The sequence below is a fragment of the Sciurus carolinensis genome, chromosome X (genome assembly GCF_902686445.1).
Source record: "Sciurus carolinensis chromosome X, mSciCar1.2, whole genome shotgun sequence".
Classification (NCBI taxonomy): Eukaryota; Metazoa; Chordata; class Mammalia; order Rodentia; family Sciuridae; genus Sciurus; species Sciurus carolinensis.
This window is the reverse complement of record NC_062232.1, coordinates 91,820,923-91,834,764: the sequence shown is the minus strand read 5'-3', so window position 1 is coordinate 91,834,764 and position 13,842 is coordinate 91,820,923. Positions and strand designations below refer to the sequence as shown.

General features: G+C 37.9%; 1 protein-coding gene across 5 annotated transcripts in view; it reads left to right on the top strand.

Annotated features, from left to right (window-relative positions):
• Chrdl1 (chordin like 1) overlaps window positions 1-13,842 on the top strand; it is a 106,949-nt gene that overhangs the window by 51,744 nt on the left and 41,363 nt on the right. For 3 of the 5 annotated variants that reach the window (XM_047536886.1, XM_047536884.1, XM_047536882.1), the window contains exons 5-6: window positions 8,731-8,876; window positions 10,347-10,440. In XM_047536886.1, coding sequence (XP_047392842.1) covers window positions 8,731-8,876; window positions 10,347-10,440 — 240 coding nt within the window. The remainder of the gene's footprint in view (window positions 1-8,730; window positions 8,877-10,346; window positions 10,441-13,842) is intronic. The other 2 variants (XM_047536885.1, XM_047536883.1) reach the window with 1 other exon arrangement.

Here is a 13,842-nt window from a genome sequence, read left to right as displayed (position 1 = left end):
TGCTCTGTGTTCTACAGCCTTAATATGGATAAAGCACTTTCAAAGACCCATGTCACAGTGTAATTATCTAGAAAATGACTCTGTCTTCCATTAACACCTTGTATGAATTAGTTAATGGAATTTGTGCTAAGGCCCACTAGCAGGACTTCAGTGTGGTGGGCCACAGAAAGTTTGGGAAAGATCTGGAAATCATAATACTTTGCTCAAAAAAAAAGCAGATCTAGTTAAGTCATCACATCAGAAGGCAAAAATAAATGATGGTGGTTGGAGCTCTGAGAAGAAGAACCTAAATTATAGGCATCACCTGTAGGCTGATGGACCAATCCGATTTGAAGCAGTACCTCTGCCTTCTGCTTTCTCTCCATTTCAAGGTCTAAAAGCCAGCCCACATTTATACAAGGACTTTAAAACTATTTAAGAAAGCAATGTAATAGTCTCCACTTCTCTCATAGGTGCTGAATAGTATTGGTAGGAGAAAACCCCTTTATTGAAATAAAACTGAGAACACAGAATCCTAACTATGGTCTATCCCACTAGTAGGAATGGATCTGGGCTTCTGATGACCAGATTTAGAAGACTGATCTTTTAATGGTTTAGAAGAGACCTAAAACAATCATGTACTCAAATTATTTCAAGTAAAATTATTTCAAACATAGTTTTCAAATTTAATTTTTTAGATTTATTTATTTTGATTCATTGTACACAAATGGGGTACAACTGTTGTTTCTCTGGTTGTACATGAAGTAGAGTCGCATCATTTGTGTAGTCATACATATACATAGGGTAATGATGTTTGTCTCATTCTGTTATTTTTCCTTCCCCCACCCCTCTTTTTCCTCTATACAATCCATCCTTCCTCCATTCTTGCTTCCTTCCCACCCCCTGTTATGTATTTATTTAAATTTTGAGTGAGAAACACATTTCTGTAATTCAAGAATATGAATGCATATGTAGGTGTATATACATATACATATATATTCAAATATCTGATTCACCACTGTCTCACATCCATCCTATTATCTTACTCCCAGAAGAAGGAGCTCTCCCATGACTTATAGTACATTTTTATGTAATTAGGATAGTTTTTGATTTGCATTTCTCTTATTACTAGAGATGTTGAACATTTTTCCATATGTTTGTTGATTGCTTGTAGATCTTCTTCTGTGAAGTGTCTATTCATTTCCTTAGCCCATTTGTTGATTGGATTATTTGCATTCTTGGTGTAGAGTTTTTTGAGTTCTTTATAGATTCTGGAAATTAGTGCTCTATCTGAAGTGTGTGTGGAAAAGATTTTCTCCCACTCTGTAGTCTCTCTCTTCACATTGTTGATTGTTTCCTGTGCTGAGAAAAAGCTTTTTAGTTTGAATCTATCCCAATTATTGATTCCTGCTTTTATTTATTGTGCTATGGGAGTCCTGTTAAGGAAGTCTGGTCCTAAGCTGACATGATGAAGATTTGGACCTACTTTTTCTTCTATTAGGGGGAGGATCTCTGGTCTAATTCCTAGATTCTTGATCCATTTTGAGTTGAGTTTTGTGCAGGGTGAGAGGGGTTTAGTTTCATTTTGCTGCATATGGACTTCCAGTTTTCCCAGCACCATTTGTTGAAGAGGCTATCTTTTCTCCATTGTATGTTTTTGGCACCTTTGTCTAGTATGAGATAACTATATTTATGTGTATTTGTCTCTGTGTCCTCTACTCTGTACCATTGGTCTACCTGCCTATTTTGGTGCCAATACCATGCCATTTTTGTTACTATTGCTTTGTAGTATAGTTGAAGGTCTCGTATTGCGATACTACCTGCTTTGCTTTTCCTGCTCATGATTGCTTTGACTATTCTGGGTCTCTTATTCTTCGAGATGAATTTCTCTATTTCTGAGGAATGTCATTGGGATTTTAATTGGAATTGCATTGAATTTGTATAGCGCTTTTGGTAGTATGGCCATTTTGACAGTATTAATCCTGCCTATCCAAGAAAATGGAACATCTTTCCCTCTTCTAAGGTTTTCTTTAATTTCTTTCTTTAGTGTTCTGTAGTTCTCATTGTATAGGTCTTTCACCTCTTTTATTAGATTGATTCCCAAGTATTTTTTTTGAGACTATTGTGAATGGGGTAGGTTTCCTAATTCCTCTTTCAGAGGATTCATCACTTATGAATAAAAATGCATTAGATTTTTGAGTGTTGATTTTTTAAAAATATTTTTTATTTGTCTTTTAATTTTTTACAGACTGCCTTTTGATTCATTGTACACAAATGGGGTATACCATTTCGTTTCTGTGGTTGTACACAATGTAGATTCATACAATTCGTGTAATCACACATGTGCATAGGGTAATGATTTTATATCCTACTATATTACTGAATTCATTTATAAGTTCTAGAGGTTTTCTGGTGGAATTTTTTGGCTCCTCCAAATATAGAATCATGTCATCAGCAAATAGGGATAGTTTGAGTTCTTCTTTTCCTATTCATATCCCTTTAATTTCTTTGGTCTGTCTAATTGCTCTGGCTAGAGTTTCAAGGATGATGTTGAATAGAAGTGGTGAACAAGGGCATCCCTGCCTTGTTCTACTTTTTAGGGGGGATGTAAAGCAAACACTTTTTAATTGTCTAGTTATCCAAGGAAATTAGGAAAATCCCTTTATGATATTCAACTTTATGTAATTCTTTGGTGCCTTATCTCTAGCCCAATATCCTCTACAATTTATTGTGAGCACTGGTACCTCTGGGCTTTTAAAAGTAAATTATCTCTAAACCTCATGGCCATATAAGGTTGATAGCATACTTGTTTTGGAGGTAAGGAAACCTGGGTGCAAAGAGATTAAGTAGTCTTCCCAAGATCACAAAGCAAAAACATACCAAAGTATATGTTTTAGTCCCTTCAGGCTGTTTTAACAAAATACCATAAACTCAGTAAAATATAAACAATGGAAATTAATCTTACATTTACAGAGGCTTGGAAACCTAAGATCAAGTTGCCTGCAGATTTAGTGTTTGGTGAAGGTCCACTTTCTAGTTCTTAGATGACGCTTTCTCTCTGAGCCCTCACATGATAGAAGGGGTAGGATAGCTACTTTAGGCCTCTTATAAGGACCCTGATTCCATGAACGTGGAGCATTATATCATAAAAGTCCTAACTCCTAATACCATCACCTTGAAGGTTATAATTTCAACTTATGAATTCAAGGGAACAAAAGCATTCAGACTGTATCATCTGCGATCCCAGAGACCCAATGTTTGCAGACCCCAGAGACTAGGCTCAATTTTTTTCTCTGAATCATGATGAGATACAGAGCTGAAAAACACAATTTGCAACCTATCCCATGAAGTTATTTCCCAGCCTTTCTACCATTCTCTCCCTTGCATTTCTGAGAGTAAAGTCCTTTGGATCATACAGTTCTATTTTGATGGATCTGTGTGTCTCTCTCTCTGTACATCACAGGAAACTGAGGGGAGCATAACCTCTTCTTTCAAGCCTTCATCTCCATTCCTCCCCTCCATCACTACACCCACCAGTGCATTGCAGACGCACTGGGATCATACCAGTAAAAAATGTCAGAAAACCAGAGAAACATTAGAATGAGGTTGAGCTATCAAAAGTAAAGTAGAAACCAGAGCAATGATAGCAATGCTAAAGAAGGGACAGCTCGGCATTGAGGAAATTAGCAACTGATCCCTCAAAGCTCTGAGGAAGTTTGCATTTATCTCATCATAATGGGAGTTTGATTTGTAACTGGATATATACAAACTGCTTTTCTGACTAGCAGAGAACTGTCCCATTGAGAAAATGGAAATCTGAGGGTGGGGGAGAATGGGGAAAGAGCAAACAGAATGAAGACTTTAGGTTCCGGTGAGTGGGGATAAAAGTAGTATGAGGAAAGGAAGGAATAATGCACCAAAGGAAGAGGGGTAGGACCACAGACATTTTGGTAAAATTTGCCAGGCACTTCGAAGAGCAGAAAAAGCCTAGAACACAGTTATTCCCACTAAGATGTTACTGACAATGCATAGCCTCTCACCAAAGTCCTGGGATTGCAAAATTTAATGGCAAAAAATCCAACCATTTTAGGCATCAGTGAGAGAAAAGGTGTTAGGAGATAGGATAAGTGGTGCTTTTTGAGCACCTCAGAAACCATTCTGCTTACATAGAAGACCATCCCTGCCCTGGGGAAGAGTGCTTTTTTTTTATCACATTTGTACTAATATGCCTTACTGCTGCTCTGCTTACTGCATGATGTTCTTCCTCAGCTTTTTATGGTGCATTGTGGGAATTTGACTGGAAACAGGGGAGATGGGGAGGCTAGACATGCAGCCTGGTCATTTTTGTTGTAGCAGTCTCCCGAGGGTCCTGGAGCCAGCGTGGCTTTAGACTGATTTTCTGCCAGTTTTTGGCCAGGAACACCGAATGTGTTCCAAGGACAGTTGGTTAGAAGCCCAGCCACCTCGGAAAATGTGGGAAAGGAGAGGGTAGAGACTGAGGTGGCTTTTCTTGCTTCTGTGGTTGGGAAACATGCTGTGTTGGCCCTCTAAATAGGCAAGGGGAGATTTGAGTCTCATGCACCATTCTTAGAAAAATTGAGCCCCAAAGAGGTAAAGTGGATTGTGCAAGGTTATGGGAAATTGGTGCCCAAGCTAGTGTTATGACCTGGTGATCCTATCCCCAAGTTTTAACATCCATTCTGCAAAAAGGACACAAGCTTGATGGCTGAAAATCTCCTTTGAAGCAGTTGTATGACATGGGTTAAATCTTCAGCCCTCATTTTCATAATTTCATTTTCAGTAGCCTCATTTTCATAATTTCCTGCCTATATTGTTAAAGATGTTAGAAGAATAAAATAATAAGTAAGAAGATGTTATGATAACTTTATTGCATAATACTAGTTGTAAGCTTGACCATAATGTTTTCTTTTTCTTTGATTCTCATTTGTCTCCCTGTCTTGCTTTCACTCTGTCTTTTGTTGACTGCATTAATAGACTCCAATGCCAGGTTACTCGCAAGACTATTCCAAGAAAGACTCTCAGGGTTATGCTTCTAGCAGAAAAACTCACCCCACAGTTGCCCCGCCATTTATACTTTAGTGGAAGACCAAGTTCAAAAATTGATGCACATTTTTTAAATGTTTTTTTTAGTTGTAGATGGACACAATACCTTTATTTTGTTTATTTTTATGTGGTGCTGAGGATGGAACCTAGTGCCTCACGCATGCTAAGCAAGTGCTCTATCACTGAGCTACAGCCCCAGCCACACAATTTCTTTTAAGGCTAAATAATTCCAAACTATTGCGGGAAGGGGGCATTCCAAAGAACTACTGGCTCCTGTCAGAGCCATGGCCAATACTGTTTTGTAGGTCATCATACTTTTCCTTTACCACGAAATTCTGAGATTTGGAATAATTAGAGCCTGGGGGGCAAATGGCCCTGCTCCTGTCCTTTCTCTGATGAGTTTCACTCATTCCTGCTAGCTGCAGCTGTCTGGGTATATGCACATATGGGCAGGAGCTAGAACTCTCAGTCCAGACACAGGGACTCTTAGTGTGAGTTAGGCTATTTCTTGGAGTGTGAAGTCACCTTCTTTTTTAAAGCAAAATGAAGGCAAACTTTTTAAATGCTGCAAAGTGTAGAATTGAGTTATTACCCTAATTGTTGAAGCTGAAGAAAAATGCACTCTGTGTTTTCTGGGTACTTTAGGCCACATGGTTGTAGAGACACAACACAGCCTTCACATTTTGTTGGTTTGGGTTTCAAATTAAATGATCTCTTCCTTGTTACAGATTTGAAGTGATTGGTACCCTTAATAGTGGCTAGGATGGAAGATTCTAGAATCAGTCAGTTTGTAATTCATATTCAGGCATAGCCAACTGACAAGTTATGTGACCTTGGGCAAATCAATTAAATCTTTTGTTCTTTTTTAAATTTTAAAAAAAATTTTTACAAACTGCATTTTGATTCATTGTACACAGACGGAGTATGACTTTTTGTTTCTGTGGTTGTACACAATGCAGATTCACACCATTCATGTAACCATACATGTACATAGGGTAATAATGTCTGTCTCAGTCCATTATCGTTCCTCCCCGCCACTCCTGCCCCATTTCCCTATACATAATCCAAAGTGCCTCCATTCTTCTCTTACCCCCACCCCCCACCACCCCACCTCCCTTACACTTATCAGAGAAAACATTCGGCCTTTGGGTTCTTGGGTTTGGTTTATTTCACTTAGCATTATATTCTTCAACTCCATCCATTTACCAGCACATGCCATAACTTTATTCTTGTTTATGACTGAGTAGTATTCCATTGTGTATACATACCACAGTTTCTTTATCCATTCATCAGTTGAAGGGCATCTAGGTTGGTTCCACAATCTAGCATTGTGAATTCAGCAGCTATAAAAATTGATGTGGCTACTTTACTGTAGTTTGCTGATTTTAAGTCCTTTGGGTATAAACCGAGGAGTGGGATAGCTGGATCAAATGGTGGTTCCATTCCAAGTTTTCTAAGGAATCTCCATACAGCTTTCCAGAGTGGCTGCACCAAATTACAACTCCACCAGCAATGTAGGAGTGTGACTTTTTCCCCACATCCACACCAACACTTATTATTGCTTGTGTTCTTGATAATGCCATTCTCATTGGAGTTAGATGAAATATTAGGATGGTTTTGAATTGTATTTCTCTAATTCCTAGAGATGATGAACACTTTTTCATATATTAGTTGATCACCAGTATATTTTCTTCTGTGAAGTGTCTGCCCAGTTCCTTAGCCCATTTATTGATTGGGTTGTTTGTATTTTTGGTGTGAAGTTTTCTAAGTTTTTTATAAATTTTGGAGATTAGTACTCTATCTGAAGTTTGTATGGAAAAGATTTTACCCCACTCTGTAGGCTCTCTTTTCACATTATCAAATCAATTAATTTCTAAGCCTTAATTTTCTCATCTGCCAAATGGGGACAATTATGTCTATATCAGAACATGATTAGTAAGTGCCATTAAATAACATATGCATAAGAACTATTCATTGTGCATAGCATTGAGTTAGGGCTCAGGTTTTGTTATATTATTATTATTGGTATTATAGGTATTATTAGCCTTTATCAATCATTTTCATTACAGCTTGAGAATCATTTCCTTGTTTGTTTGTTTGTTTTTATTTTTGGTACCTGGGATTAAACCCAAGGGCACTTTACCACTCAGCCACATCCCCAACCCTTTTTATTTTTTATTTTGAGACAGGATCTCACTAAGTTGCTTAGGGCCTGGCTAAGTTGCTGAGGCTGGCTTTGAACTTGTGATCCTCCTGCTTCCGAATCCCTAGTCACTGGGATTACAGGCATGTGCCAGCACACCCAGCTTCATTTTTTTAATTATATGGAGGTATCATTTGTCCACATAGAATTAACTAATGTTCATGATAGTTTTTATTGATAGCAAGGGTGGTCCAACTCTGTAAGCTTCTAATGAAACATACAACTCCCTTGATTTTTCTCTTTTTTTGCTGTCCTGTGGCAGGCATTTTCCAAGCTTTCCTTGAGCCTTTTGATTATTCATAAATCAATAATAAGTTTAATCTTGAAACATGCCCATTGTTATTTGGTGTGTGTATGTTTGTGCATGGGTGTGTGTGTATGTGTGTGTGCATAAACATGTATCATGTACTGAAGGAAACCCAGTGAAAAGATTGCTAGGGATCATTGACTTAGAATTAATCACCAAGTGCATCGACTTTTTGCTACATGGTAACCCTATGCTAGATTCCATGGAGTAAAGAGACAATTGAGAATTCCAGTTCTCAAAAAATAATACATACACATGCATACATTGGTTAATAGAGGGTGAAATTTAGGTTCAGGAGACCAGGTTTTGATTCTTCTTTTCACCATTCACTAACTTTGTAACTTCAGATAAGTCACTCAATCTCAGTGATTTATTTCCCTGAAATGAAAAGTGAAGGTAAGAATTTACCCTATTTGATCCATAGGGTTGTTGAAGTTTCATTAAATAATACATGTGAAGCTTCTTGGTAAATGATTTCCTAGGTTACCATAATTCACAAATATGAGTTCTAATAATATTTGAATATCTAATTGTATGCTTTGGACATCTAATTCCTTGAGAGTTCCAGATAGTGGACTGGATTAGGGAATACTTTGTGGAGGAAAGGAGACATGAGCAGAGCCGGTATGAGTTAGGATTTCAGTACGTGGAAGAGAATGGAGAGAAGGGGCAATCTTGGTGAAGGGATTAACGATAATCAAAACCTGCAGAGGCTGGAACAAGCATCCAACAAGTGATATAAAACACAATAGAAGATAAAGTTTCTGTGGTAGCTATAACAAACTGTTCCTTTTCTGAATGATTAGGTAGAAAAGATTTAAAAGAGATAGCATGGACCCCGTCCTTTCAGGCAAATGAATATCTTATTCATCTAGAACTCTTAGCACCATCAAGGCAGGGGCCTCGTCTTTGTTCTGTGTTTTCTAATGCTTATTACAATGCCTGCCACATAGTAGGTGCTCAATAAATGCCAAACAAACAAAAGAATGAATGAATGGTGATGTCAGCTTCTATTTTTGTCTGACTGTTTTAGTGCTATCTTGAATCATTAGCCATTGGAGTAAGGATTGTCTTTTAACTTCCTCTATGTAGTACAGCCCCATCTGCTGTTGGGATTTATGAAATTCTTTGCAATGATGCCAATACTTGGTGTGTTTTTTTCTCCGCCCTGTTCCAGAAGACTCCTTACCCCCAGTGAACAGTAAGGTGACCAGCAAGTCATGTGAGTACAATGGGACTACTTACCAACACGGGGAGCTCTTCATGGCTGAAGGGCTCTTCCAGAACCGGCAACCCAATCAGTGCACCCAGTGCAGCTGTTCGGTAAGAACTTGCCTCTCTGTGTCCTTGCCAGCTCCTACCCAAATAAGAAAGCTTCCTCTTTACTTGTGTGTTTTCCCCTGAGCTTACATAGTAAGATGTTTGAATGAAAGATAAGTTGTATTCAAATCATGAGCCTCCCTGCCAATCCAAACTCCCCATCTTTTACCAACCCTGAACAACTCTGTTGAAGAGTTCAGGTCCAGTTGTGTCCCACGCTTAAAGCTCAAAGACTGCTTAAGTGGGTTAAGATGATCTGTTTGACTTGATCTGCACCTCTTTTGATTATTGTTATACCACCTAAAATTTCATGGGAGGGACTCATAATTAATTGAAGCATTGAAAATATTATGGGTAGATAATTCACTGGCATTCTATGGCCATTGTCATCAGATAGGGCCACTCAATCCAATTCACAAAAAAATGTGGTGTCTGTTGATTATCATCTCTGAAGTATTCTACTAACCAGATAATTCCTGGTGTCCTACAATGAGAAAATTCTATATATGCTTTATTACAATGATTTGTGTGACATCACTTGCTGAAAGAACTGCATATAGTTCACAAATAAAATACACTCATTCAGCTTTACCTAATTGTTCATTCCAGAGAATATCATTGACAAATGATAAATGGAATAAAAATGAATATTTAAAATAAAGCATGAAGGGATGAAAGTAGGTGTAAAAAAAACTTCACTGCTTGTAAGGGGCATTAAACATTGGATAGCTAAGGAAAGTTCTAGAATCTTCCCTTTGGGATTTATGGTAGACATGTAGTATCTCAGTAATTTGGGAGAATTTTGTTGTGACCTTGATTTCTTAATTAGCTTTCAGGAAATCTTCTAACTCTAGAAGGATACACTTCTAAGAATTAAGAGGAAGGTTTAAGGAACACCATTCAAAAGATAGAATTTTAGGAAATGGAAATTACTGCAAAGACAGATGTAACCAGCAAGTAAATTGAATCCTCTCCCTTATCTTGCACTGGATTGAGCTGTGGAATTCAGACCATTTTGTATAATTTTGTATTTCCTCAAAGACAGCCTGTTTTTGGTTTGAAAGAGGGACTCTAATGAATGTTACAAACAGTAGCTTTGACCTAAATCCTTATGCCCTTATACTCCCAACATCCATCTAGGGTGTGATTGGGACCAAGGGATGTAGTATACAAAGAAGAGATGAACAAGACTATATTTGGTGGTTTGGAGGCTCATAGAACCCTCGGAGTATACTTTCTACCACTCAGGACTGACCAGAATGCCTGACTTGAATTGATGACTCTTCTCAAACTTAATCTCTGGCATGGAGAAATAGTAAGCAAACAAAATAAAAAATGTATAATGAAATGACGGAAATACGTAGAACTGATAGTGTCATGTTTTGAGTCCAAACTATATCCTTGGTACTGAGATAAGCCCTTACAAATCTTATCCCAGATCATTCTGATCATAATTCTGTTTCTCCTTGGCAGGAGGGGAATGTGTATTGTGGTCTCAAGACTTGTCCTAAATTAACTTGTGCATTCCCAGTCTCGGTTCCAGATTCCTGCTGCCGGGTATGCAGAGGTAGGTGTCTTAAATACCAAGACCTTGGCTGCTGCCACCCTGAGTACCAGAACTTAGAAAAGAAGAAAATATTTGTCTAGTCTCTTAGGGAAAGGAGATTGGCTAAGGTAATCTTAGTTTTCAGAAATACTTCACAAAAGGGGGGATAAGATTAAAACATTGATTTTTAAGGGCCATAGCTTAAAAGAAGCTGTGTTGAAGTTCAGCATAGAATGCTGGGTGGGAGTCATCTAATGTGAAAGTGATTATATTTATCTCTCCTTCCTTAATCCTTTCTAGCTTGGTCCCTAAATTATTGTATCATAAAACACAACCATTTACATGTACATCCTTTAAAGGAAGAACAGACCTTGAAAAGCATTAATGTAACCATTTCAAAGACCGTGCAGAGCAAATTCGGTTCTATTTTTAAAATCTCACAATAAAATGATGACAAGCTCACTAACAGCAAAATGGGAGGGATCATCTTCTAAATTATATAAAAAATAGAATCATTGTCATTTTCTCAAACCAGTGTTTTCTTCTTTGACTTCCATTCTTTTTTTTAAAATGGCACCACTTTTCCCTCTAGGCTCCTAGGGTCAGAGCTAATCACTTTTAATTTTACCTCTGTTACCTCTTCGAAAATAACTAAATTTCTCAGCAGTCTGGAATATCCCTATATTTTCCCACTGGCAATATCCTAATATTGTCTCTTTCCCTATATCCAGTCAACATGTTTTTGGAGCATTTACCATATGCTCAACTAAGTGCCAAAGGTGGGTACATATTAGCAAATAGAGTAGACATACAGGGTACTGCTAAATTATATGGCAGTATTATATGTATCGCAAAAAGGAGTCCCTTGTTAAGATATGTTATTGCCATTTGCCAGAAAAATCTCTGGGAATGCCTCCCTTTAGCTACAGCACCCTCATGCAGTATATAACATATACAACTATATGTAGCATACCTGGTAGCACAAGTATGTTCCTTGCTCTTATGGAACTCCTATTCTACCAGAGAAGACAAATAATAAACAAATATATAAATAAATGTCTAAACATAAACAACATAAGTACTATTAAAGAAATAAAGGACTGAGAAAATAAAAAGGCTTGTTTTAGCTTGAGTGGTCAGGGAGACCTTTGAGTAGGTGACCTTTAAACTCATATCTGAAAGATGAAAAGGAGCCATGAACGTAAAGAGCCTGGGGAAGAGCATTCCAGACAGAGGAAAATAAGAAGTTCAAAGGCCCCAGGTAGGGAAGGTTGGAACATGCAATGAGCCTAAGGACAACTGTGACTGGAATATGGTGATTGTAGTTGAAACTGACAGGAGATGAGATGAGGCTGGAGAGGTGAATAGACGAGTGAGATCCTATAGGACTTGAAAGACCATGGGAGGAAAATTGAATTTCAACTTTTAGTGCATTGGAAACAGATGGAAATTTGTGAGCAAGATCATGACATGATCCAGTTGATGTATTAAAAGATCTCACTGACTGTCATGTCCATATTAAAATGGAGGAAGGCAATAATGCAAGTGGAGAGACCAAAGAACTGACCTCTCTAGTGTGAGAGGGTGGCTATTTGGACTGGGGACATAATGCCAAGTGGTGATTTTGAGTGGAAAGTCTGATACCAGACTGTCTCAGTTCTAGCTCCAGCCTTTCTAGTTGGATGACCCTTGTTCAATCTTCCAAACAGTCTTTAAAGTGAGGATAATATTAGCATCTGCCTCAAAAATGGTTCTGAAATTTAAGTGATATAATGCAAGAAAAGAACCTAGGATATTGTGTTGCATATAGTGAATAGTTCATAATGGAAAGGGGACAGATTTGAAATATACTTAGAACACTGATTCTTAAGCATGGGTGCAAATTGAACTTGTCTTGGTGGATTTCTACCCAGACCAGGAGGAGGAGGTGATTCCAATGTTCAGCCAAGGTTGAGAAACATGAGTTAGAAGAAATATAGGATTTGCTTATCAAGAACAGGCAGGTGACGTCTATGCATTATTGCCATCTTAGCCTTCCAAAAGGTAGCCTTAACCTTGTTACACACTTTTTTGAAAGTCTATATACTGACATCGTTTTTACTGTGTGCCCCTCCCAATTCTAAACATTTCACATATATGAACTCATTTAATCTCATGGCAATCCTATAAGGTAAGTCCTATTATTCTACTATTTTATGGATGAGGAAACCAGTGCAGAGAAAGCTTAAGAACCTTATGCAAGTTCAAGTAGCTGGTGAGTCCAGGAGCTAAGACTTGACTCCTGGAAGCCTGGCTCAAGAGTTGAAGCACTTAACCATGGTACTCTGCTACTGAAATATATGCTGCCTATTGACATTAGAATACATGTCACTCCCCTGACTCTGATGCTGGAATCCACCATTGGTCTGGCTTCAGTTTATCTCTATAGCCCAATATTCTTCCATTCATTTACTTAAAGTTTCACTTACATTTTTCCTGTGCTTTCATTCCTTTGTACTTTTGCTCGTTCCTTTCTCTTTTAATGTTTCTCAAATTTTATTTTGCTTCAAAATTTCCTAGAGGATGTGTTGAAATTTTATATCTCTACAACCCACTTGCAGATATTCTAATCTAGTAGCCTCAGACTGGGGCCCAGGAATCTGTATTTAAATAGATTGCATCATCATTCTGATGCAAAATGGTAGCGTATGGACTACCAGTTTCATAAAACATTCCAAAGGTCATATAACCAGCTGAGGATAGCCCTGAACCATGGTTGTATATCTGAGTTCAGTGTGCTGAAACAGCCTATTAAAAGTCTGAAACCCAATAAACTATAGAAAAGTAACCAATATTGATTTCTGATTAGTCAGGCCATCTAATTCCAATCATATGGTAACCAAGTTTGGAGTGAATGAGCCTTGGCCATTTTATTCTACAGAACTGGGAGGAAAAGGAGACAGAAATAGACATAGGCTGCCTATGTAACAACTGCACTTGTACAGTAAAGATTGGGAGCAGGGAATGGTGCCTCTAATTGGGAAATTCCTTCCCTTCATTCCTGCCTATGGAGATCCTGCCAGCCCTTCAAGACCTATCTCCAAAGCACTAATTAAATACTAATGCAGGAATCATCATCAGGACATATTTTAAAAAATACTATTTGGAAGGCCTTTCTTTATTCTCTGCCTTCCCAACACCATCCCTAATTTTTGTACTACTTGGAGACATTTTTAACCCTGCAATCTACCTCTACTCTATGACCCCTTAGCATTTAATCTATGCTTTGCCAGTAGCATTTATCACCTATCATCTTTTGTCTTTTATTATCTATACTTGTGTCTTAGCATCCCTAATAATGTATAAATTTCTTAAAGCATTAATTCTTTCTGGTTCATCTTTATTTCCTCCACTGCATGAGGCATAGAGTAGGTGCTCTTTAAA